The following is a 23,065-nucleotide window of genomic DNA, read 5'->3' as shown; positions in this document are numbered from 1 at the left end:
CAATTTTAAAGCAGTAAAAAATAAGACACGTTTAAAAAATTAAATTCTTTAAACTAAATATATATCGATATGTCAACAACAATAAAAATAAATATTTAACGACGTACAATATTAAAAAAAAATTAATAAAATTTTGCTTGATAAAGTCAAATATTAAACTATTTAACTGTCCTTCTAGTTTTCGTGGCATTATTCCTCTATCAGAGACAATTCGACATAGTTGTTTTGCTTTATAAGTGGCCATTCAGGGTAAGTAAAAAAATTCTATATAATAATTTTATTTTTATTAGTCTTCTTAAAATTTAGGGTCAGTTGGGGTAAATGGGGACATAATCGCTATTTTTCACAAATTACGTAAGTTTCTTCCTTTAAAAGATAATATTTTCTAATTTATTTTTTTTAAGTTGTTATTTACATTCCCAGGATTAATTTTATGCAGCAGAAAAAAATGTATATAAGCTTTGAACGCATGAAACTGACTGTCCCCATTTACCCCAAAATTTTGAAAATTTCATAAAATTTGGGGTAAATGGGCACAGCATAGTTTCTAAGAAAGTTTTAAGAAAATAGTTTCCTTAAGTATATTACTGTATTAAGGGATGAAAAAACTTGAAAAAAATTTGTAGTAGATATAAAATAGTTGAACCAATTGAAATTTTTTTATTTTTTTTTATTTTAGTATTTTGTCTCGCATTTGAAAAAAACAGACTTAAAAATCATACCAAATTCTTTTCTGATTCCATATGACTCCTATAACAGAAATTCACTTGAAATTTTGATTTTTATCTATTTGGTTAATAATCACAAGCTGTCTCCATTTACCTCAAAAATTTGAAAACTCAGGGTTAATGGGGACAGCTTGTCATTATTAACCAAATTGACAAAACTCAAAAATTCAAGTGAATCTCTGTTATAGGATTCATAAGGAATAAGAAAAAAATTTGGTATGATTTTGAAATCTGTTTTCTTTGAAATGCTCGACAAAATACTGAAACAGTTTTACTTTGATTCTCAAGATTTTATGCATTGAGCGATAACTTTTTTTATCTTGCTGCCAATTGTCAAGCGAAAAGCTTGGCAATAGTCAAAACCTCTTGCAGGTGATCTGAGGTTAAAATATTGACCTTGAACTTAATTTTAAGACTGTAAATTAAGCTCTAAAACCTCTTGTCCCCATTTACCCCAACTGACCCTACATACAACTTATATAACTGTTATTCTGTCAAAAAAACAAGATTTTATAATCTTATTTTTCATCTAAAGGAAATTTTTAAAATCCGTTATAATCAGAGAAAATATTTCTTTGACTTAACAAAATAGTTTAATTAATCTATTTTATTATTTTTAATTGACAAAATTAAAAAGTTTAAAGTTTATTCAATATAAATAATTAACTTAACAAAAGAATTTTAAAGCAGTAAAAATAAGACACGTTTGAAAAATTAAATCCTTAAAACAAAATATATCGATAAATGTCGACAACAGTATAAATAAATATTTAACGACATAGGTACAATATTAAAAAAATTAATAAAATTTTGCTTGATAAAGTAAAACGTTAAAATGTTTTATAATATCCTTCTAACTTTTATTGCTTCATTTCTGTATCTACAAAAAAAGTTTTTTTTGCAAATTTCTTCAATATTTTCTTTTACATATCGAAATACATTTAATAAATGTGAACAATTTTAAAGCAGTAAAAAATAAGACACGTTTAAAAAATTAAATTCTTAAAACTAAATATATATCGATATATCAACAACAATAAAAATAAATATTTAACGACGTACAATATTAAAAAAAAATTAATAAAATTTTGCTTGATAAAGTCAAATATTAAACTATTTAACTGTCCTTCTAGTTTTCGTGGCATTATTCCTCTATCAGAGACAATTCGACATAGTTGTTTTGCTTTATAAGTGGCCATTCAGGGTAAGTAAAAAAATTCTATATAATAATTTTATTTTTATTAGTCTTCTTAAAATGTAGGGTCAGTTGGGGTAAATGGGGACATAATCGCTATTTTTAACAAATTATGTAAGTTTCTTCCTTTAAAAGATAATATTTTCTAATTTATTTTTTTTAAGTTGTTATTTACATTCCCAGGATTAATTTTATGCAGCAGAAAAAAATGTATATAAGCTTTGAACGCATGAAACTGACTGTCCCCATTTACCCCAAAATTTTGAAAATTTCATAAAATTTGGGGTAAATGGGCACAGCATAGTTTCTAAGAAAGTTTTAAGAAAATAGTTTCCTTTATTATATTACTGTATTAAGGGATGAAAAAACTTGAAAAAAATTTGTAGTAGATATAAAATAGTTGAACCAATTGAAATTTTTTTATTTTTATTTATTTTAGTATTTTGTCTCGCATTTGAAAAAAACAGACTTAAAAATCATACCAAATTCTTTTCTGATTCCATCTGACTCCTATAACAGAAATACAGTTGAAATTTTGATTTTTATCTATTTGGTTAATAATCACAAGTTGTCTCCATTTACCTCAAAAATTTGAAAATTCAGGGTTAATGGAGACAGCTTATCATTATTAACCAAATTGACAAAACTCAAAAATTCAAGTGAATCTCTGTTATAGGATTCATAAGGAATAAGAAAAAAATTTGGTATGATTTTGAAGTCTGTTTTCTTTGAAATGCTCGACCAAATAGTGAAACAGTTTTACTTTTATTCTCAAGATTTTATGCATTGAGCGATAACTTTTTTTATCTTGCTGCCAATTGTCAAGAGAAAAGCTTGGCAATAGTCAAAACCTCTTGCAGGTGATCTGAGGTTAAAATATTGACCTTGAACTTAATTTTAAGACTGTAAATTAAGCTCTAAAACCTCTTGTCCCCATTTACCCCAACTGACCCTACCTACAACTGATATAACTGTTATTCTTTCAAAAAAACAAGATTTTTTAATCTTATTTTTCATCTAAAGGAAATTTTTAAAATCCGTTATAATCAGAGAAAATATTTCTTTGACTTAACAAAATAGTTTAATTAATCTATTTTATTATTTTTAATTGACAAAATTAAAAAGTTTAAAGTTTATTCAAAATAAATAATTAACTTAACAAAAGAATTTTAAAGCAGTAAAAATAAGACACGTTTGAAAAATTAAATCCTTAAAACAAAATATATCGATAAATGTCGACAACAGTATAAATAAATATTTAACGACATAGGTACAATATTAAAAAAATTAATAAAATTTTGCTTGATAAAGTAAAACGTTAAAATATTTTATAATATCCTTCTAACTTTTATTGCTTCATTTCTGTATCTACAAAAAAAGTTTTTTTTGCTAATTTCTTCAATATTTTCTTTTACATATCGAAATACATTTAATAAATGTGAACAATTTTAAAGCAGTAAAAAATAAGACACGTTTAAAAAATTAAATTCTTAAAACTAAATATATATCGATATATCAACAACAATAAAAATAAATATTTAACGACGTACAATATTAAAAAAAAATTAATAAAATTTTGCTTGATAAAGTAAAACGTTAAAATGTTTTATAATATCCTTCTAACTTTTATTGCTTCATTTCTGTATCTACAAAAAAAGTTTTTTTTGCAAATTTCTTCAATATTTTCTTTTACATATCGAAATACATTTAATAAATGTGAACAATTTTAAAGCAGTAAAAAATAAGAAACGTTTAAAAAATTAAATTCTTAAAACTAAATATATATCGATATATCAACAACAATAAAAATAAATATTTAACGACGTACAATATTAAAAAAAAATTAATAAAATTTTGCTTGATAAAGTCAAATATTAAACTATTTAACTGTCCTTCTAGTTTTCGTGGCATTATTCCTCTATCAGAGACAATTCGACATAGTTGTTTTGCTTTATAAGTGGCCATTCAGGGTAAGTAAAAAAATTCTATATAATAATTTTATTTTTATTAGTCTTCTTAAAATGTAGGGTCAGTTGGGGTAAATGGGGACATAATCGCTATTTTTCACAAATTACGTAAGTTTCTTCCTTTAAAAGATAATATTTTCTAATTTATTTTTTTTAAGTTGTTATTTACATTCCCAGGATTAATTTTATGCAGCAGAAAAAAATGTATATAAGCTTTGAACGCATGAAACTGACTGTCCCCATTTACCCCAAAATTTTGAAAATTTCATAAAATTTGGGGTAAATGGGCACAGCATAGTTTCTAAGAAAGTTTTAAGAAAATAGTTTCCTTTATTATATTACTGTATTAAGGGATGAAAAAACTTGAAAAAAATTTGTAGTAGATATAAAATAGTTGAACCAATTGAAATTTTTTTATTTTTATTTATTTTAGTATTTTGTCTCGCATTTGAAAAAAACAGACTTAAAAATCATACCAAATTCTTTTCTGATTCCATCTGACTCCTATAACAGAAATACACTTGAAATTTTGATTTTTATCTATTTGGTTAATAATCACAAGCTGTCTCCATTTACCTCAAAAATTTGAAAATTCAGGGTTAATGGAGACAGCTTATCATTATTAACCAAATTGACAAAACTCAAAAATTCAAGTGAATCTCTGTTATAGGATTCATAAGGAATAAGAAAAAAATTTGGTATGATTTTGAAGTCTGTTTTTTTTGAAATGCTCGACCAAATAGTGAAACAGTTTTACTTTTATTCTCAAGATTTTATGCATTGAGCGATAACTTTTTTTATCTTGCTGCCAATTGTCAAGAGAAAAGCTTGGCAATAGTCAAAACCTCTTGCAGGTGATCTGAGGTTAAAATATTGACCTTGAACTTAATTTTAAGACTGTAAATTAAGCTCTAAAACCTCTTGTCCCCATTTACCCCAACTGACCCTACCTACAACTGATATAACTGTTATTCTTTCAAAAAAACAAGATTTTTTAATCTTATTTTTCATCTAAAGGAAATTTTTAAAATCCGTTATAATCAGAGAAAATATTTCTTTGACTTAACAAAATAGTTTAATTAATCTATTTTATTATTTTTAATTGACAAAATTAAAAAGTTTAAAGTTTATTCAAAATAATTAATTAACTTAACAAAAGAATTTTAAAGCAGTAAAAATAAGACACGTTTGAAAAATTAAATCCTTAAAACAAAATATATCGATAAATGTCGACAACTTTATAAATAAATATTTAACGACATAGGTACAATATTAAAAAAATTAATAAAATTTTGCTTGATAAAGTAAAACGTTAAAATGTTTTATAATATCCTTCTAACTTTTATTGCTTCATTTCTGTATCTACAAAAAAAGTTTTTTTTGCAAATTTCTTCAATATTTTCTTTTACATATCGAAATACATTTAATAAATGTGAACAATTTTAAAGCAGTAAAAAATAAGACACGTTTATAAAATTAAATTCTTAAAACTAAATATATATCGATATATCAACAACAATAAAAATAAATATTTAACGACGTACAATATTAAAAAAAAATTAATAAAATTTTGCTTGATAAAGTAAAACGTTAAAATGTTTTATAATATCCTTCTAACTTTTATTGCTTCATTTCTGTATCTACAAAAAAAGTTTTTTTTGCAAATTTCTTCAATATTTTCTTTTACATATCGAAATACATTTAATAAATGTGAACAATTTTAAAGCAGTAAAAAATAAGACACGTTTAAAAAATTAAATTCTTAAAACTAAATATATATCGATATGTCAACAACAATAAAAATAAATAATTAACGACGTATAATATTAAAAAAAAATTAATAAAATTTTGCTTGATAATGTCAAATATTAAACTATTTAACTGTCCTTCTAGTTTTCGTGGCATTATTCCTCTATCAGAGACAATTCGACATAGTTGTTTTGCTTTATAAGTGGCCATTCAGGGTAAGTAAAAAAATTCTATATAATAATTTTATTTTTATTAGTCTTCTTAAAATTTAGGGTCAGTTGGGGTAAATGGGGACATAATCGCTATTTTTCACGAATTACGTAAGTTTCTTCCTTTAAAAGATAATATTTTCTAATTTATTTTTTTTAAGTTGTTATTTACATTCCCAGGATTAATTTTATGCAGCAGAAAAAAATGTATATAAGCTTTGAACGCATGAAACTGACTGTCCCCATTTACCCCAAAATTTTGAAAATTTCATAAAATTTGGGGTAAATGGGCACAGCATAGTTTCTAAGAAAGTTTTAAGAAAATAGTTTCCTTTATTATATTACTGTATTAAGGGATGAAAAAACTTGAAAAAAATTTGTAGTAGATATAAAATAGTTGAACCAATTGAAATTTTTTTATTTTTTTTTATTTTAGTATTTTGTCTCGCATTTGAAAAAAACAGACTTAAAAATCATACCAAATTCTTTTCTGATTCCATATGACTCCTATAACAGAAATTCACTTGAAATTTTGATTTTTATCTATTTGGTTAATAATCACAAGCTGTCTCCATTTACCTCAAAAATTTGAAAATTCAGGGTTAATGGAGACAGCTTATCATTATTAACCAAATTGACAAAACTCAAAAATTCAAGTGAATCTCTGTTATAGGATTCATAAGGAATAAGAAAAAAATTTGGTATGATTTTGAAGTCTGTTTTCTTTGAAATGCTCGACCAAATAGTGAAACAGTTTTACTTTGATTCTCAAGATTTTATGCATTGAGCGATAACTTTTTTTATCTTGCTGCCAATTGTCAAGAGAAAAGCTTGGCAATAGTCAAAACCTCTTGCAGGTGATCTGAGGTTAAAATATTGACCTTGAACTTAATTTTAAGACTGTAAATTAAGCTCTAAAACCTCTTGTCCCCATTTACCCCAACTGACCCTACCTACAACTGATATAACTGTTATTCTTTCAAAAAAACAAGATTTTTTAATCTTATTTTTCATCTAAAGGAAATTTTTAAAATCCGTTATAATCAGAGAAAATATTTCTTTGACTTAACAAAATAGTTTAATTAATCTATTTTATTATTTTTAATTGACAAAATTAAAAAGTTTAAAGTTTATTCAAAATAATTAATTAACTTAACAAAAGAATTTTAAAGCAGTAAAAATAAGACACGTTTGAAAAATTAAATCCTTAAAACAAAATATATCGATAAATGTCGACAACAGTATAAATAAATATTTAACGACATAGGTACAATATTAAAAAAATTAATAAAATTTTGCTTGATAAAGTAAAACGTTAAAATGTTTTATAATATCCTTCTAACTTTTATTGCTTCATTTCTGTATCTACAAAAAAAGTTTTTTTTGCAAATTTCTTCAATATTTTCTTTTACATATCGAAATACATTTAATAAATGTGAACAATTTTAAAGCAGTAAAAAATAAGACACGTTTATAAAATTAAATTCTTAAAACTAAATATATATCGATATATCAACAACAATAAAAATAAATATTTAACGACGTACAATATTAAAAAAAAATTAATAAAATTTTGCTTGATAAAGTAAAACGTTAAAATGTTTTATAATATCCTTCTAACTTTTATTGCTTCATTTCTGTATCTACAAAAAAAGTTTTTTTTGCAAATTTCTTCAATATTTTCTTTTACATATCGAAATACATTTAATAAATGTGAACAATTTTAAAGCAGTAAAAAATAAGACACGTTTAAAAAATTAAATTCTTAAAACTAAATATATATCGATATGTCAACAACAATAAAAATAAATATTTAACGACGTATAATATTAAAAAAAAATTAATAAAATTTTGCTTGATAAAGTCAAATATTAAACTATTTAACTGTCCTTCTAGTTTTCGTGGCATTATTCCTCTATCAGAGACAATTCGACATAGTTGTTTTGCTTTATAAGTGGCCATTCAGGGTAAGTAAAAAAATTCTATATAATAATTTTATTTTTATTAGTCTTCTTAAAATTTAGGGTCAGTTGGGGTAAATGGGGACATAATCGCTATTTTTCACGAATTACGTAAGTTTCTTCCTTTAAAAGATAATATTTTCTAATTTATTTTTTTTAAGTTGTTATTTACATTCCCAGGATTAATTTTATGCAGCAGAAAAAAATGTATATAAGCTTTGAACGCATGAAACTGACTGTCCCCATTTACCCCAAAATTTTGAAAATTTCATAAAATTTGGGGTAAATGGGCACAGCATAGTTTCTAAGAAAGTTTTAAGAAAATAGTTTCCTTTATTATATTACTGTATTAAGGGATGAAAAAACTTGAAAAAAATTTGTAGTAGATATAAAATAGTTGAACCAATTGAAATTTTTTTATTTTTTTTTATTTTAATATTTTGTCTCGCATTTGAAAAAAACAGACTTAAAAATCATACCAAATTCTTTTCTGATTCCATATGACTCCTATAACAGAAATTCACTTGAAATTTTGATTTTTATCTATTTGGTTAATAATCACAAGCTGTCTCCATTTACCTCAAAAATTTGAAAATTCAGGGTTAATGGAGACAGCTTATCATTATTAACCAAATTGACAAAACTCAAAAATTCAAGTGAATCTCTGTTATAGGATTCATAAGGAATAAGAAAAAAATTTGGTATGATTTTGAAGTCTGTTTTCTTTGAAATGCTCGACCAAATACTGAAACAGTTTTACTTTGATTCTCAAGATTTTATGCATTGAGCGATAACTTTTTTTATCTTGCTGCCAATTGTCAAGAGAAAAGCTTGGCAATAGTCAAAACCTCTTGCAGGTGATCTGAGGTTAAAATATTGACCTTGAACTTAATTTTAAGACTGTAAATTAAGCTCTAAAACCTCTTGTCCCCATTTACCCCAACTGACCCTACCTACAACTGATATAACTGTTATTCTTTCAAAAAAACAAGATTTTTTAATCTTATTTTTCATCTAAAGGAAATTTTTAAAATCCGTTATAATCAGAGAAAATATTTCTTTGACTTAACAAAATAGTTTAATTAATCTATTTTATTATTTTTAATTGACAAAATTAAAAAGTTTAAAGTTTATTCAAAATAATTAATTAACTTAACAAAAGAATTTTAAAGCAGTAAAAATAAGACACGTTTGAAAAATTAAATCCTTAAAACAAAATATATCGATAAATGTCGACAACAGTATAAATAAATATTTAACGACATAGGTACAATATTAAAAAAATTAATAAAATTTTGCTTGATAAAGTAAAACGTTAAAATGTTTTATAATATCCTTCTAACTTTTATTGCTTCATTTCTGTATCTACAAAAAAAGTTTTTTTTGCAAATTTCTTCAATATTTTCTTTTACATATCGAAATACATTTAATAAATGTGAACAATTTTAAAGCAGTAAAAAATAAGACACGTTTATAAAATTAAATTCTTAAAACTAAATATATATCGATATATCAACAACAATAAAAATAAATATTTAACGACGTACAATATTAAAAAAAAATTAATAAAATTTTGCTTGATAAAGTAAAACGTTAAAATGTTTTATAATATCCTTCTAACTTTTATTGCTTCATTTCTGTATCTACAAAAAAAGTTTTTTTTGCAAATTTCTTCAATATTTTCTTTTACATATCGAAATACATTTAATAAATGTGAACAATTTTAAAGCAGTAAAAAATAAGACACGTTTAAAAAATTAAATTCTTAAAACTAAATATATATCGATATGTCAACAACAATAAAAATAAATATTTAACGACGTATAATATTAAAAAAAAATTAATAAAATTTTGCTTGATAAAGTCAAATATTAAACTATTTAACTGTCCTTCTAGTTTTCGTGGCATTATTCCTCTATCAGAGACAATTCGACATAGTTGTTTTGCTTTATAAGTGGCCATTCAGGGTAAGTAAAAAAATTCTATATAATAATTTTATTTTTATTAGTCTTCTTAAAATTTAGGGTCAGTTGGGGTAAATGGGGACATAATCGCTATTTTTCACGAATTACGTAAGTTTCTTCCTTTAAAAGATAATATTTTCTAATTTATTTTTTTTAAGTTGTTATTTACATTCCCAGGATTAATTTTATGCAGCAGAAAAAAATGTATATAAGCTTTGAACGCATGAAACTGACTGTCCCCATTTACCCCAAAATTTTGAAAATTTCATAAAATTTGGGGTAAATGGGCACAGCATAGTTTCTAAGAAAGTTTTAAGAAAATAGTTTCCTTTATTATATTACTGTATTAAGGGATGAAAAAACTTGAAAAAAATTTGTAGTAGATATAAAATAGTTGAACCAATTGAAATTTTTTTATTTTTTTTTATTTTAGTATTTTGTCTCGCATTTGAAAAAAACAGACTTAAAAATCATACCAAATTCTTTTCTGATTCCATATGACTCCTATAACAGAAATTCACTTGAAATTTTGATTTTTATATATTTGGTTAATAATCACAAGCTGTCTCCATTTACCTCAAAAATTTGAAAATTCAGGGTTAATGGAGACAGCTTATCATTATTAACCAAATTGACAAAACTCAAAAATTCAAGTGAATCTCTGTTATAGGATTCATAAGGAATAAGAAAAAAATTTGGTATGATTTTGAAGTCTGTTTTCTTTGAAATGCTCGACCAAATACTGAAACAGTTTTACTTTGATTCTCAAGATTTTATGCATTGAGCGATAACTTTTTTTATCTTGCTGCCAATTGTCAAGAGAAAAGCTTGGCAATAGTCAAAACCTCTTGCAGGTGATCTGAGGTTAAAATATTGACCTTGAACTTAATTTTAAGACTGTAAATTAAGCTCTAAAACCTCTTGTCCCCATTTACCCCAACTGACCCTACCTACAACTGATATAACTGTTATTCTTTCAAAAAAACAAGATTTTTTAATCTTATTTTTCATCTAAAGGAAATTTTTAAAATCCGTTATAATCAGAGAAAATATTTCTTTGACTTAACAAAATAGTTTAATTAATCTATTTTATTATTTTTAATTGACAAAATTAAAAAGTTTAAAGTTTATTCAAAATAATTAATTAACTTAACAAAAGAATTTTAAAGCAGTAAAAATAAGACACGTTTGAAAAATTAAATCCTTAAAACAAAATATATCGATAAATGTCGACAACAGTATAAATAAATATTTAACGACATAGGTACAATATTAAAAAAATTAATAAAATTTTGCTTGATAAAGTAAAACGTTAAAATGTTTTATAATATCCTTCTAACTTTTATTGCTTCATTTCTGTATCTACAAAAAAAGTTTTTTTTGCAAATTTCTTCAATATTTTCTTTTACATATCGAAATACATTTAATAAATGTGAACAATTTTAAAGCAGTAAAAAATAAGACACGTTTATAAAATTAAATTCTTAAAACTAAATATATATCGATATATCAACAACAATAAAAATAAATATTTAACGACGTACAATATTAAAAAAAATTAATAAAATTTTGCTTGATAAAGTAAAACGTTAAAATGTTTTATAATATCCTTCTAACTTTTATTGCTTCATTTCTGTATCTACAAAAAAAGTTTTTTTTGCAAATTTCTTCAATATTTTCTTTTACATATCGAAATACATTTAATAAATGTGAACAATTTTAAAGCAGTAAAAAATAAGACACGTTTAAAAAATTAAATTCTTAAAACTAAATATATATCGATATGTCAACAACAATAAAAATAAATATTTAACGACGTATAATATGAAAAAAAAATTAATAAAATTTTGCTTGATAAAGTCAAATATTAAACTATTTAACTGTCCTTCTAGTTTTCGTGGCATTATTCCTCTATCAGAGACAATTCGACATAGTTGTTTTGCTTTATAAGTGGCCATTCAGGGTAAGTAAAAAAATTCTATATAATAATTTTATTTTTATTAGTCTTCTTAAAATTTAGGGTCAGTTGGGGTAAATGGGGACATAATCGCTATTTTTCACGAATTACGTAAGTTTCTTCCTTTAAAAGATAATATTTTCTAATTTATTTTTTTTAAGTTGTTATTTACATTCCCAGGATTAATTTTATGCAGCAGAAAAAAATGTATATAAGCTTTGAACGCATGAAACTGACTGTCCCCATTTACCCCAAAATTTTGAAAATTTCATAAAATTTGGGGTAAATGGGCACAGCATAGTTTCTAAGAAAGTTTTAAGAAAATAGTTTCCTTTATTATATTACTGTATTAAGGGATGAAAAAACTTGAAAAAAATTTGTAGTAGATATAAAATAGTTGAACCAATTGAAATTTTTTTATTTTTTTTTATTTTAGTATTTTGTCTCGCATTTGAAAAAAACAGACTTAAAAATCATACCAAATTCTTTTCTGATTCCATATGACTCCTATAACAGAAATTCACTTGAAATTTTGATTTTTATCTATTTGGTTAATAATCACAAGCTGTCTCCATTTACCTCAAAAATTTGAAAATTCAGGGTTAATGGAGACAGCTTATCATTATTAACCAAATTGACAAAACTCAAAAATTCAAGTGAATCTCTGTTATAGGATTCATAAGGAATAAGAAAAAAATTTGGTATGATTTTGAAGTCTGTTTTCTTTGAAATGCTCGACCAAATACTGAAACAGTTTTACTTTGATTCTCAAGATTTTATGCATTGAGCGATAACTTTTTTTATCTTGCTGCCAATTGTCAAGAGAAAAGCTTGGCAATAGTCAAAACCTCTTGCAGGTGATCTGAGGTTAAAATATTGACCTTGAACTTAATTTTAAGACTGTAAATTAAGCTCTAAAACCTCTTGTCCCCATTTACCCCAACTGACCCTACCTACAACTGATATAACTGTTATTCTTTCAAAAAAACAAGATTTTTTAATCTTATTTTTCATCTAAAGGAAATTTTTAAAATCCGTTATAATCAGAGAAAATATTTCTTTGACTTAACAAAATAGTTTAATTAATCTATTTTATTATTTTTAATTGACAAAATTAAAAAGTTTAAAGTTTATTCAAAATAATTAATTAACTTAACAAAAGAATTTTAAAGCAGTAAAAATAAGACACGTTTGAAAAATTAAATCCTTAAAACAAAATATATCGATAAATGTCGACAACAGTATAAATAAATATTTAACGACATAGGTACAATATTAAAAAAATTAATAAAATTTTGCTTGATAAAGTAAAACGTTAAAATGTTTTATAATATCCTTCTAACTTTTATTGCTTCATTTCTGTATCTACAAAAAAAGTTTTTTTTGCAAATTTCTTCAATATTTTCTTTTACATATCGAAATACATTTAATAAATGTGAACAATTTTAAAGCAGTAAAAAATAAGACACGTTTATAAAATTAAATTCTTAAAACTAAATATATATCGATATATCAACAACAATAAAAATAAATATTTAACGACGTACAATATTAAAAAAAAATTAATAAAATTTTGCTTGATAAAGTAAAACGTTAAAATGTTTTATAATATCCTTCTAACTTTTATTGCTTCATTTCTGTATCTACAAAAAAAGTTTTTTTTGCAAATTTCTTCAATATTTTCTTTTACATATCGAAATACATTTAATAAATGTGAACAATTTTAAAGCAGTAAAAAATAAGACACGTTTAAAAAATTAAATTCTTAAAACTAAATATATATCGATATGTCAACAACAATAAAAATAAATATTTAACGACGTATAATATGAAAAAAAAATTAATAAAATTTTGCTTGATAAAGTCAAATATTAAACTATTTAACTGTCCTTCTAGTTTTCGTGGCATTATTCCTCTATCAGAGACAATTCGACATAGTTGTTTTGCTTTATAAGTGGCCATTCAGGGTAAGTAAAAAAATTCTATATAATAATTTTATTTTTATTAGTCTTCTTAAAATTTAGGGTCAGTTGGGGTAAATGGGGACATAATCGCTATTTTTCACGAATTACGTAAGTTTCTTCCTTTAAAAGATAATATTTTCTAATTTATTTTTTTTAAGTTGTTATTTACATTCCCAGGATTAATTTTATGCAGCAGAAAAAAATGTATATAAGCTTTGAACGCATGAAACTGACTGTCCCCATTTACCCCAAAATTTTGAAAATTTCATAAAATTTGGGGTAAATGGGCACAGCATAGTTTCTAAGAAAGTTTTAAGAAAATAGTTTCCTTTATTATATTACTGTATTAAGGGATGAAAAAACTTGAAAAAAATTTGTAGTAGATATAAAATAGTTGAACCAATTGAAATTTTTTTATTTTTTTTTATTTTAGTATTTTGTCTCGCATTTGAAAAAAACAGACTTAAAAATCATACCAAATTCTTTTCTGATTCCATATGACTCCTATAACAGAAATTCACTTGAAATTTTGATTTTTATCTATTTGGTTAATAATCACAAGCTGTCTCCATTTACCTCAAAAATTTGAAAATTCAGGGTTAATGGAGACAGCTTATCATTATTAACCAAATTGACAAAACTCAAAAATTCAAGTGAATCTCTGTTATAGGATTCATAAGGAATAAGAAAAAAATTTGGTATGATTTTGAAGTCTGTTTTCTTTGAAATGCTCGACCAAATACTGAAACAGTTTTACTTTGATTCTCAAGATTTTATGCATTGAGCGATAACTTTTTTTATCTTGCTGCCAATTGTCAAGAGAAAAGCTTGGCAATAGTCAAAACCTCTTGCAGGTGATCTGAGGTTAAAATATTGACCTTGAACTTAATTTTAAGACTGTAAATTAAGCTCTAAAACCTCTTGTCCCCATTTACCCCAACTGACCCTACCTACAACTGATATAACTGTTATTCTTTCAAAAAAACAAGATTTTTTAATCTTATTTTTCATCTAAAGGAAATTTTTAAAATCCGTTATAATCAGAGAAAATATTTCTTTGACTTAACAAAATAGTTTAATTAATCTATTTTATTATTTTTAATTGACAAAATTAAAAAGTTTAAAGTTTATTCAAAATAATTAATTAACTTAACAAAAGAATTTTAAAGCAGTAAAAATAAGACACGTTTGAAAAATTAAATCCTTAAAACAAAATATATCGATAAATGTCGACAACAGTATAAATAAATATTTAACGACATAGGTACAATATTAAAAAAATTAATAAAATTTTGCTTGATAAAGTAAAACGTTAAAATGTTTTATAATATCCTTCTAACTTTTATTGCTTCATTTCTGTATCTACAAAAAAAGTTTTTTTTGCAAATTTCTTCAATATTTTCTTTTACATATCGAAATACATTTAATAAATGTGAACAATTTTAAAGCAGTAAAAAATAAGACACGTTTATAAAATTAAATTCTTAAAACTAAATATATATCGATATATCAACAACAATAAAAATAAATATTTAACGACGTACAATATTAAAAAAAAATTAATAAAATTTTGCTTGATAAAGTCAAATATTAAACTATTTAACTGTCCTTCTAGTTTTCGTGGCATTATTCCTCTATCAGAGACAATTCGACATAGTTGTGTTGCTTTATAAGTGGCCATTCAGGGTAAGTAAAAAAATTCTATATAATAATTTTATTTTTATTAGTCTTCTTAAAATGTAGGGTCAGTTGGGGTAAATGGGGACATAATCGCAATTTTTCACAAATTACGTAAGTTTCTTCCTTTAAAAGATAATATTTTCTAATTTATTTTTTTTAAGTTGTTATTTACATTCCCAGGATTAATTTTATGCAGCAGAAAAAAATGTATATAAGCTTTGAACGCATGAAACTGACTGTCCCCATTTACCCCAAAATTTTGAAAATTTCATAAAATTTGGGGTAAATGGGCACAGCATAGTTTCTAAGAAAGTTTTAAGAAAATAGTTTCCTTTATTATATTACTGTATTAAGGGATGAAAAAACTTGAAAAAAATTTGTAGTAGATATAAAATAGTTGAACCAATTGAAATTTTTTTATTTTTTTTTATTTTAGTATTTTGTCTTGCGTTTGAAAAAAACAGACTTAAAAATCATACCAAATTCTTTTCTGATTCCATATGACTCCTATAACAGAAATTCACTTGAAATTTTGATTTTTATCTATTTGGTTAATAATCACAAGCTGTCTCCATTTACCTCAAAAATTTGAAAACTCAGGGTTAATGGGGACAGCTTGTCATTATTAACCAAATTGACAAAACTCAAAAATTCAAGTGAATCTCTGTTATAGGATTCATAAGGAATAAGAAAAAAATTTGGTATGATTTTGAAATCTGTTTTCTTTGAAATGCTCGACAAAATACTGAAACAGTTTTACTTTGATTCTCAAGATTTTATGCATTGAGCGATAACTTTTTTTATCTTGCTGCCAATTGTCAAGCGAAAAGCTTGGCAATAGTCAAAACCTCTTGCAGGTGATCTGAAGTTAAAATATTGACCTTGAACTTAATTTTAAGACTGTAAATTAAGCTCTAAAACCTCTTGTCCCCATTTACCCCAACTGACCTTACATACAACTTATATAACTGTTATTCTGTCAAAAAAACAAGATTTTTTAATCTTATTTTTCATCTAAAGGAAAGTTTTAAAATCCGTTATAATCAGAGAAAATATTTCTTTGACTTAACAAAATAGTTTAATTAATCTATTTTATTATTTTTAATTGACAAAATTAAAAAGTTTAAAGTTTATTCAAAATAAATAATTAACTTAACAAAAGAATTTTAAAGCAGTAAAAATAAGACACGTTTGAAAAATTAAATCCTTAAAACAAAATATATCGATAAATGTCGACAACAGTATAAATAAATATTTAACGACACCCATTTGCAATTGCATCTTCCATTTTTATTACTCGTACTTATAAACCATTGCTAAAATCGTACGAACCATGGAAATTTTTTTTAAATATTTCAGTCTTTAGCCCATTGCTAAACCTGTTTTAACATTAGTCGGTAATGTAGATTTCTGTATCGGTAAATTTTTGTATCGTCATATCCCTGTTTTACCGACAGTCGGTGATGTAGATTTCTGGGTCGGTAACTTTTTAAATTCAGTTTCCTGTTTTACCGATGGTCGGTAATGTAGATATCTGTGTTGATAATTTTTTATATCATCTTACAAATGGGTCTATTTTGAAAAATAAAATTTCCTACGTAGCGCTCAACCGATCGTTGCAATAAAAAGCTTAATTTAACATAATGTCAAATTATTTCAGGTTTTCTCATGAAAAATTAAAAATTTACAAAAGTGGAGAGATACAACAGCAAAAAATATATAAAAAATTTACAACAGTAAAAACATTAAAAAATCAACACAGCAAAAAGCGAATCAACTCATGATGAACGACACATCAGTTTTCGTACAACTTCCACCAAATATACAATATCTATCTGTTTGTCACTATATTACAACTCTCGGAATTATCTTTTACAACGAAAGCCTCATTACATTAAATCAGCGAAATCAGTCTGTTCCTGTACTAAATACTTATTTTAAATACCTCAATAATTCCAACAATGAAACCGAAACAAAACTCCAGCTTCTACAAACAATATTAAAAGGAACCGATCTCTACGGTGGTGGCGAAAATGAAACACTCGATACAAAATACGTAGATGAAACATATCAGTACATCATCAACAATGCTCTATTTTCACACTATGGTAATATTAACGGATATTTAGCAAAAATAATCAACAAGGCAGATAATACATCTTATTCCACGTTGATGAAAACTATAAAGCAGGAACTCTTTAACAATTACACAAGTATAGATTACTGTTCAAAAACAAACAAAAGCCCGAAACTTAATTTTTTGTCAGCTAAAACAATTTTTTTTGAATATATTCTGCCAATATTTCCCGAACCAGAAATTAAAGATATGAACATAATGGATGTGGATTATCTATACGCAATGGCTGGTTTAAAAATTGTCAGATCTATACTTGGAGAAAAAATAAACGTTTCGTTTGATAATTATATTTCAATATCACGAGAGATTGATTTTCAGGCGTCTTATGGTAACGAATCTTATGAAATGGTGTTTAATCTTTTTTCAACACCGGCATTATTTTTTTACGCCACTGAGGAAAAAGAAGCATTCAGAGAAAAAAATCAAACTTTATTAAATGCAGAAGTTCGAAATGAAGCTTATGATATTTTGTTTTCACATATTAATATAACAATAAATGAAAGTATAAATCGAACCTTAAATAACAATCTTTTTTACAGATTTCGCAAGGAAAAGAAAGATTTAAAATATCGTCCATTTATTGCCACAAATATACTTGAAAAACATTGTAACAATTCTCATTATAAAAATAATTTACCTCAAGCTGTGAATAATTATATGTCATACAATCATTACATTGAAGGATTGGCTCTTTCCCTTCGTTGTTATCTAGACAATCTTCCCAATTTGGAAAATGTCTATAGGAAACAGTTTGAAAATGTAGGAAACACATATTATGAAATTGAAAAGATTTTGATAAGAAAAGTTTTAAACGATAATCATTTGATAGAAATATTAAACAGAAGAAGTACTGTTAGTCTTGCACGAGTTCCAGATTATCCAATGTACATGACGAACATACCACCTATGGCAATAAAGATAAACCCCAACGTAACCCTAATGTTTGCAATTAAAAGAAGAGAAAAAACAAATTTTTACGCATTTATATATAACGATACATTACCGACATTACTCGTAAGAAGTAATAACGAACAAGAATTTGGTAAATTAATTGCAAATGATCCAAATGCACAAATGGAATTAAATATAGTTCAAAATGATCTTAAATCTGCTCATGAAGATAGCGAAGTATTTATTGAAAGGTTTGCCAACGTAAGAAAAGCAAACTTTTTAAAAAACCTAATGCATCAATATAGAAATGAAACTACAAAAGAAAAGGTTTTTAATTTTTTAAAAGCATTTATACCTTTTTATAGTTGTATTGAAAGCATACAAGAGAATGACAAAGTTGGAGCCGCATTAGGCTGTACTTCAGATATTGTTTCATTGATTTCTTTAGAAAGTTTTTTTGGAAAATACGCAACTAAAATAACCAACAACTTAGTAATTGGATTAAGCGAAAAATATGTAATTAAAAGTAGTTTATCAAGAATAGCAAGTGCCACTAAATCAACTACATTCTATCAAATTTCAAAAGCGCTGGCTAGAACCGTTTCGCAGGAAATTCTTACCAAGCAACTGTTAAAAGATGTATCTATTGCCTTAATACAATTGATAGATCCTGGATTTGAATTAGTTTTCAAGTTAAGCAAATTGGGCTCCAAACTATTCCACAAGATGTATAACACTATGATTCAAAAAATTCCAAAGATTTCAATGAATAAAAATCTAAAATTGCTATTAACAACTATGTTAAAAAAGCTGAATACTAATATAGAACTACCAATCACAACTAATGGTCTGATGCCAAAGGTTCTGCATGAAGAGAAGAATTATAAACTCTTTTTACATTATTATCCCGGCGGTGAACACTTTTTTGGACCAAAATTCATATCATCATTTGAAAATACTGCAGAACTAAGAACCATTGAAGGCAATCTATTACCAGTTCCCGTGTTGCCAATAAAAGATAACATGAACAAAATTTCCTATCGTGTATATAATCCAGAAACTAATGAAATTTCTAATTTGAAATTTGAAATGGGAGAAAATGATCTACTCCGAAGTAACATGCCTTACCTTAATTCAAATGCAGATAGGAAAATAATACCCACACTACCGGAATCTGAACAACCTGCTATAAAAGGAAGTTTGCCAACTGATAATATTAATTCAACATCAAATGGATTAAATTTGGAAATTTCGAGGGCAACTGGACAACATATTGTTAAAAGAGAATTGCCAACTGATAATATTCCGTCTACTTCAAATGGAACTTCAGAAGAAAGCTTGTCAGAATTAAGTCATTTTTATAGTCGTGGATTAGGTGATAACATTAGGGCTAGATTTATGTTTGGTGATATTGAGTATGGGAAAATTTTATTAGCTATAAAAGATTTAAAATATGGAAATTTTGCTAATTTATACAAAAATAAAGTAAAAGTTTTATTAATAAAAAAGAATTTAGAGAAGATACGAAGCATTCAAGACATAGTGAAGCATAAAATGCCAAGACACTTGTATTTTAGTCAAACATTAAAAGAACAAAATATTGTCAAATATTTGAAGCAACTGAAAGGAAAGGACTTTTATTTTAATGATATTACCCTTTTGACAGATATTCCACATGGTGAAATTAAACTTCTTAATAAGGTATCGGCGAATCCGTTAAAAACAGAAGTTCAGTATCAAATAAAAATTAATTCTCAATATAGACTTGTTGATTTGGCGGAATTTGAAACGGGTTTTAGAAACCAATTTGTTGTTTTTCCAGAACTGGAATTTACAGTAGAAAATACTGAATTCGTAAATGGAAAAGATTTCTTACTTGTTGAACTAAAACAAAAGCCAATATTGGAATCCGATTGGTTGCAAAATAGAAAGAACTATGATATTTTACTTCAAAATAAAGAAATAACTACATATGAAAGAAGTGTAAATATTGAAAATGCAGCTAATCTTATCTCATTAAATACTCCTCTGCATAGATTAACTGAAATGGAAGAAATGTTAAAAGGTTACATTTTAAGAATCGATCCAATTGAAACTCGTGTTCCTACTTATGAAATGTTGGCAAAGGAAATAAATACACGTATTACACCTTCTGAAATATTTAACGAATGGAAAATAACGAATCATATTTTTATTGACGATGTACTATTTGAAAAGTCTTTATATCAGGTAAAAAATTTGGAAGATGCGAAAAAAACAATAGCCAATATTTTTGATAAGACATATGAACAGAATGTTGAATCTGTGTTTGAAATTTTTAATTCACATTCAAATGAGCATAATATGCTATTTGAGGATTATTATGTATGGTATTCACATTTAAAGGGAACTTTACCATCAAGTCTACATGCAAATACAAGACTTAATGCTGCATTAAACAGATTGGCTCTTAGACAGTGTGATGATAAATTTATTCAATTTCCAAGTACCCTTTATTTTGCTAAGAAATATGATGGTGATATTAGTCAAAGTCTTGAAAATATTCCATTTTATTCTAATGTAAAAGATGCTTTAAAAAATACTCACAGAACTAACTATGTTGATAAAATACTATTGTTGGAATTAAAATTTAAAAATTCATTTGGAATAGCGTACATTGATCCTAATTATTTCAATGTTCCCAAGAAACTGTATTATCTTACTGATACAATAAATTTTAATATTCTTGGAAAAGTGGAGTATGAAAAAGAAAATATTATGAGAGTAATATATAACGATGTTGAAATTCCAAAAGAAAAAAGAATGATTAAATTAGTAAATAATTTAAATACATTATTTTCAAGTGATACTAAATTTTACGCTGATCGAAAACCAATTGTTAGAGGAGGTTTACCAACTGATGATATTCCGTCAACTTCGAAGGGATTAAATTTTCAAAATTCGATGAAAAATGGACAACCAATTGTTAGAGGAGGTTTACCAACTGATGATATTCCGTCAACTTCAAAGGGATTAAATTTCCAAAATTCGATGAAAAATGGACAACCAATTGTTAGAGGAGGTTTACCAACTGATGATATTCCGTCAACTTCAAAGGGATTAAATTTCCAAAATTCGATGAAAAATGGACAACCAATTGTTAGAGGAGGTTTACCAACTGATGATATTCCGTCAACTTCAAAGGGATTAAATTTTCAAAATTCGATGAAAAATGGACAACCAATTGTTAGAGGAGGTTTACCAACTGATGATGTTCCGTCAACTTCAAAGATATTAAAGAATTTACGGAAAGAATAGGCTCGAAAAAGAATACCGAATAAAGTTGGAAATTTTTTCGAGTCATTATCAAAGTCACGGAATATTAAAACTGAATTTTAAATGTCAATAAAATTATGGTTTAGCGATGCATCAGTGAGATGATCCCATGTTACAAGAAATTGGAGAATTTAAGAGGAAAAAAATTTTTATTTTAATAATCTTACCTTTTTGTACTTATATATATATATATATAATCTTAAATTCTGCTCTAATGATATTAAAATTTTTCGATATTTTCAAAATGTAACGAATTTATTATTATATTGAACTTGTTTTTATCTGTTTAAAAAATTTAGCCTGATGAGGTTGGCAAACCTTATCCAACGAAACATCGCTCTTTTGACGATACACTTTTTGAATTTTTATTTAACTTTTACCTTTCCATCGTTTACTTTATTAACTTTAACCAATTAAATAATTATTTAAATATACAATATTAATGTGGAATAATAATCTTAACATATATTAACTAATTAAATAAAAACTAATAATTAAATATATATTAAGTAATTCATAATTTGAAAATTAAATTTCTTATACCGCAAATCAAACTTTTTGGTTGCTACCAAGAAATTGTATGTTTTGTTAACGTATTATTAAAGTTGTTATTATTATAATATATAGTAATATTTATTTTAATCAAAATCATTTTTTAATACTAATTATAAATTACAAACGTGTAATTTCAGAAATAATAAAAAGAGATAGAAGTCATTCATAGATAACACTATAGACAAGTACACATGAGAAAAATAATAGTAAGAGAGGAAAGATATAATTTCGAATATAAAGAAATTATTAATTTAATTCAAATTTAAAGATTTTTTATTAACAATATTAAAAATAAATATAAACTACAATTAAATTAATTATCTATATTTTTCATTTTTTATATAAAATAATACAAATTATTTTATATAATTGCTTAAATTAATAATATTAAAGTAAAAATTATATGTCACATAAAAGTAAAAATTATTTAAAAATTAATGGTAAAAGTAAAATCTTTGTCAAATTATTATTTTTTAAGATATTAAAGATTTAAAGAAACTATATTAATAATTGAGAAATCATTGACAGCTGGACAATGGCATTGTTCTCTGTATACGTTATAACGGAATCAGAAAGAGAGAAATCGCTCTGTCCTTACCAAAATAATTTAAATATTATTGGCTAAGAAAATAGGACGCCGCGAAAAATGCGATTAGAGGGAGAATTTGGCGGTAAGAAATATACAGCAAAAGTATACGAAGAAAGGTAGGAAGGGAAAACCGCGGATTTTCAAGCAATCAGCTGTTAGAATTTCTCTTACACACTTACCAAATTTAAACCTACACAAAATGGA

General features: G+C 25.1%; 1 protein-coding gene across 6 annotated transcripts in view; it reads left to right on the top strand.

Annotated features, from left to right (window-relative positions):
* Positions 1-22,339, top strand: part of LOC127289516 (uncharacterized) — a 36,505-nt gene extending 14,166 nt beyond the window's left edge. The window contains exons 2-12 of one of the 6 annotated variants that reach the window (XM_051317494.1): positions 179-249; positions 1,862-1,932; positions 3,823-3,893; positions 5,784-5,854; positions 7,745-7,815; positions 9,706-9,776; positions 11,666-11,736; positions 13,627-13,697; positions 15,310-15,380; positions 17,035-21,289; positions 21,551-22,339. In XM_051317494.1, the coding sequence (XP_051173451.1) occupies positions 17,155-21,289; positions 21,551-21,699 (4,284 nt within the window). In that variant the 5' untranslated portion in view covers positions 179-249; positions 1,862-1,932; positions 3,823-3,893; ... (5 more) ...; positions 15,310-15,380; positions 17,035-17,154 and the 3' untranslated portion in view covers positions 21,700-22,339. Of the gene's footprint in view, positions 1-172; positions 250-1,861; positions 1,933-3,822; positions 3,894-5,783; positions 5,855-7,744; positions 7,816-9,705; positions 9,777-11,665; positions 11,737-13,626; positions 13,698-15,309; positions 15,381-17,034 lie in introns of those variants that run through there. The other 5 variants (XM_051317495.1, XM_051317492.1, XM_051317493.1 and 2 more) reach the window with 5 other exon arrangements.
* The last annotated feature ends 726 nt before the right edge of the window (positions 22,340-23,065 follow it).

Source organism: Leptopilina boulardi, unplaced genomic scaffold (genome assembly GCF_019393585.1).
Source record: "Leptopilina boulardi isolate dan_hultmark-lab unplaced genomic scaffold, ZJU_Lbou_2.1 LbouV2_44, whole genome shotgun sequence".
Classification (NCBI taxonomy): Eukaryota; Metazoa; Arthropoda; class Insecta; order Hymenoptera; family Figitidae; genus Leptopilina; species Leptopilina boulardi.
This window is presented reverse-complemented; position numbering and strand designations above follow the sequence as displayed.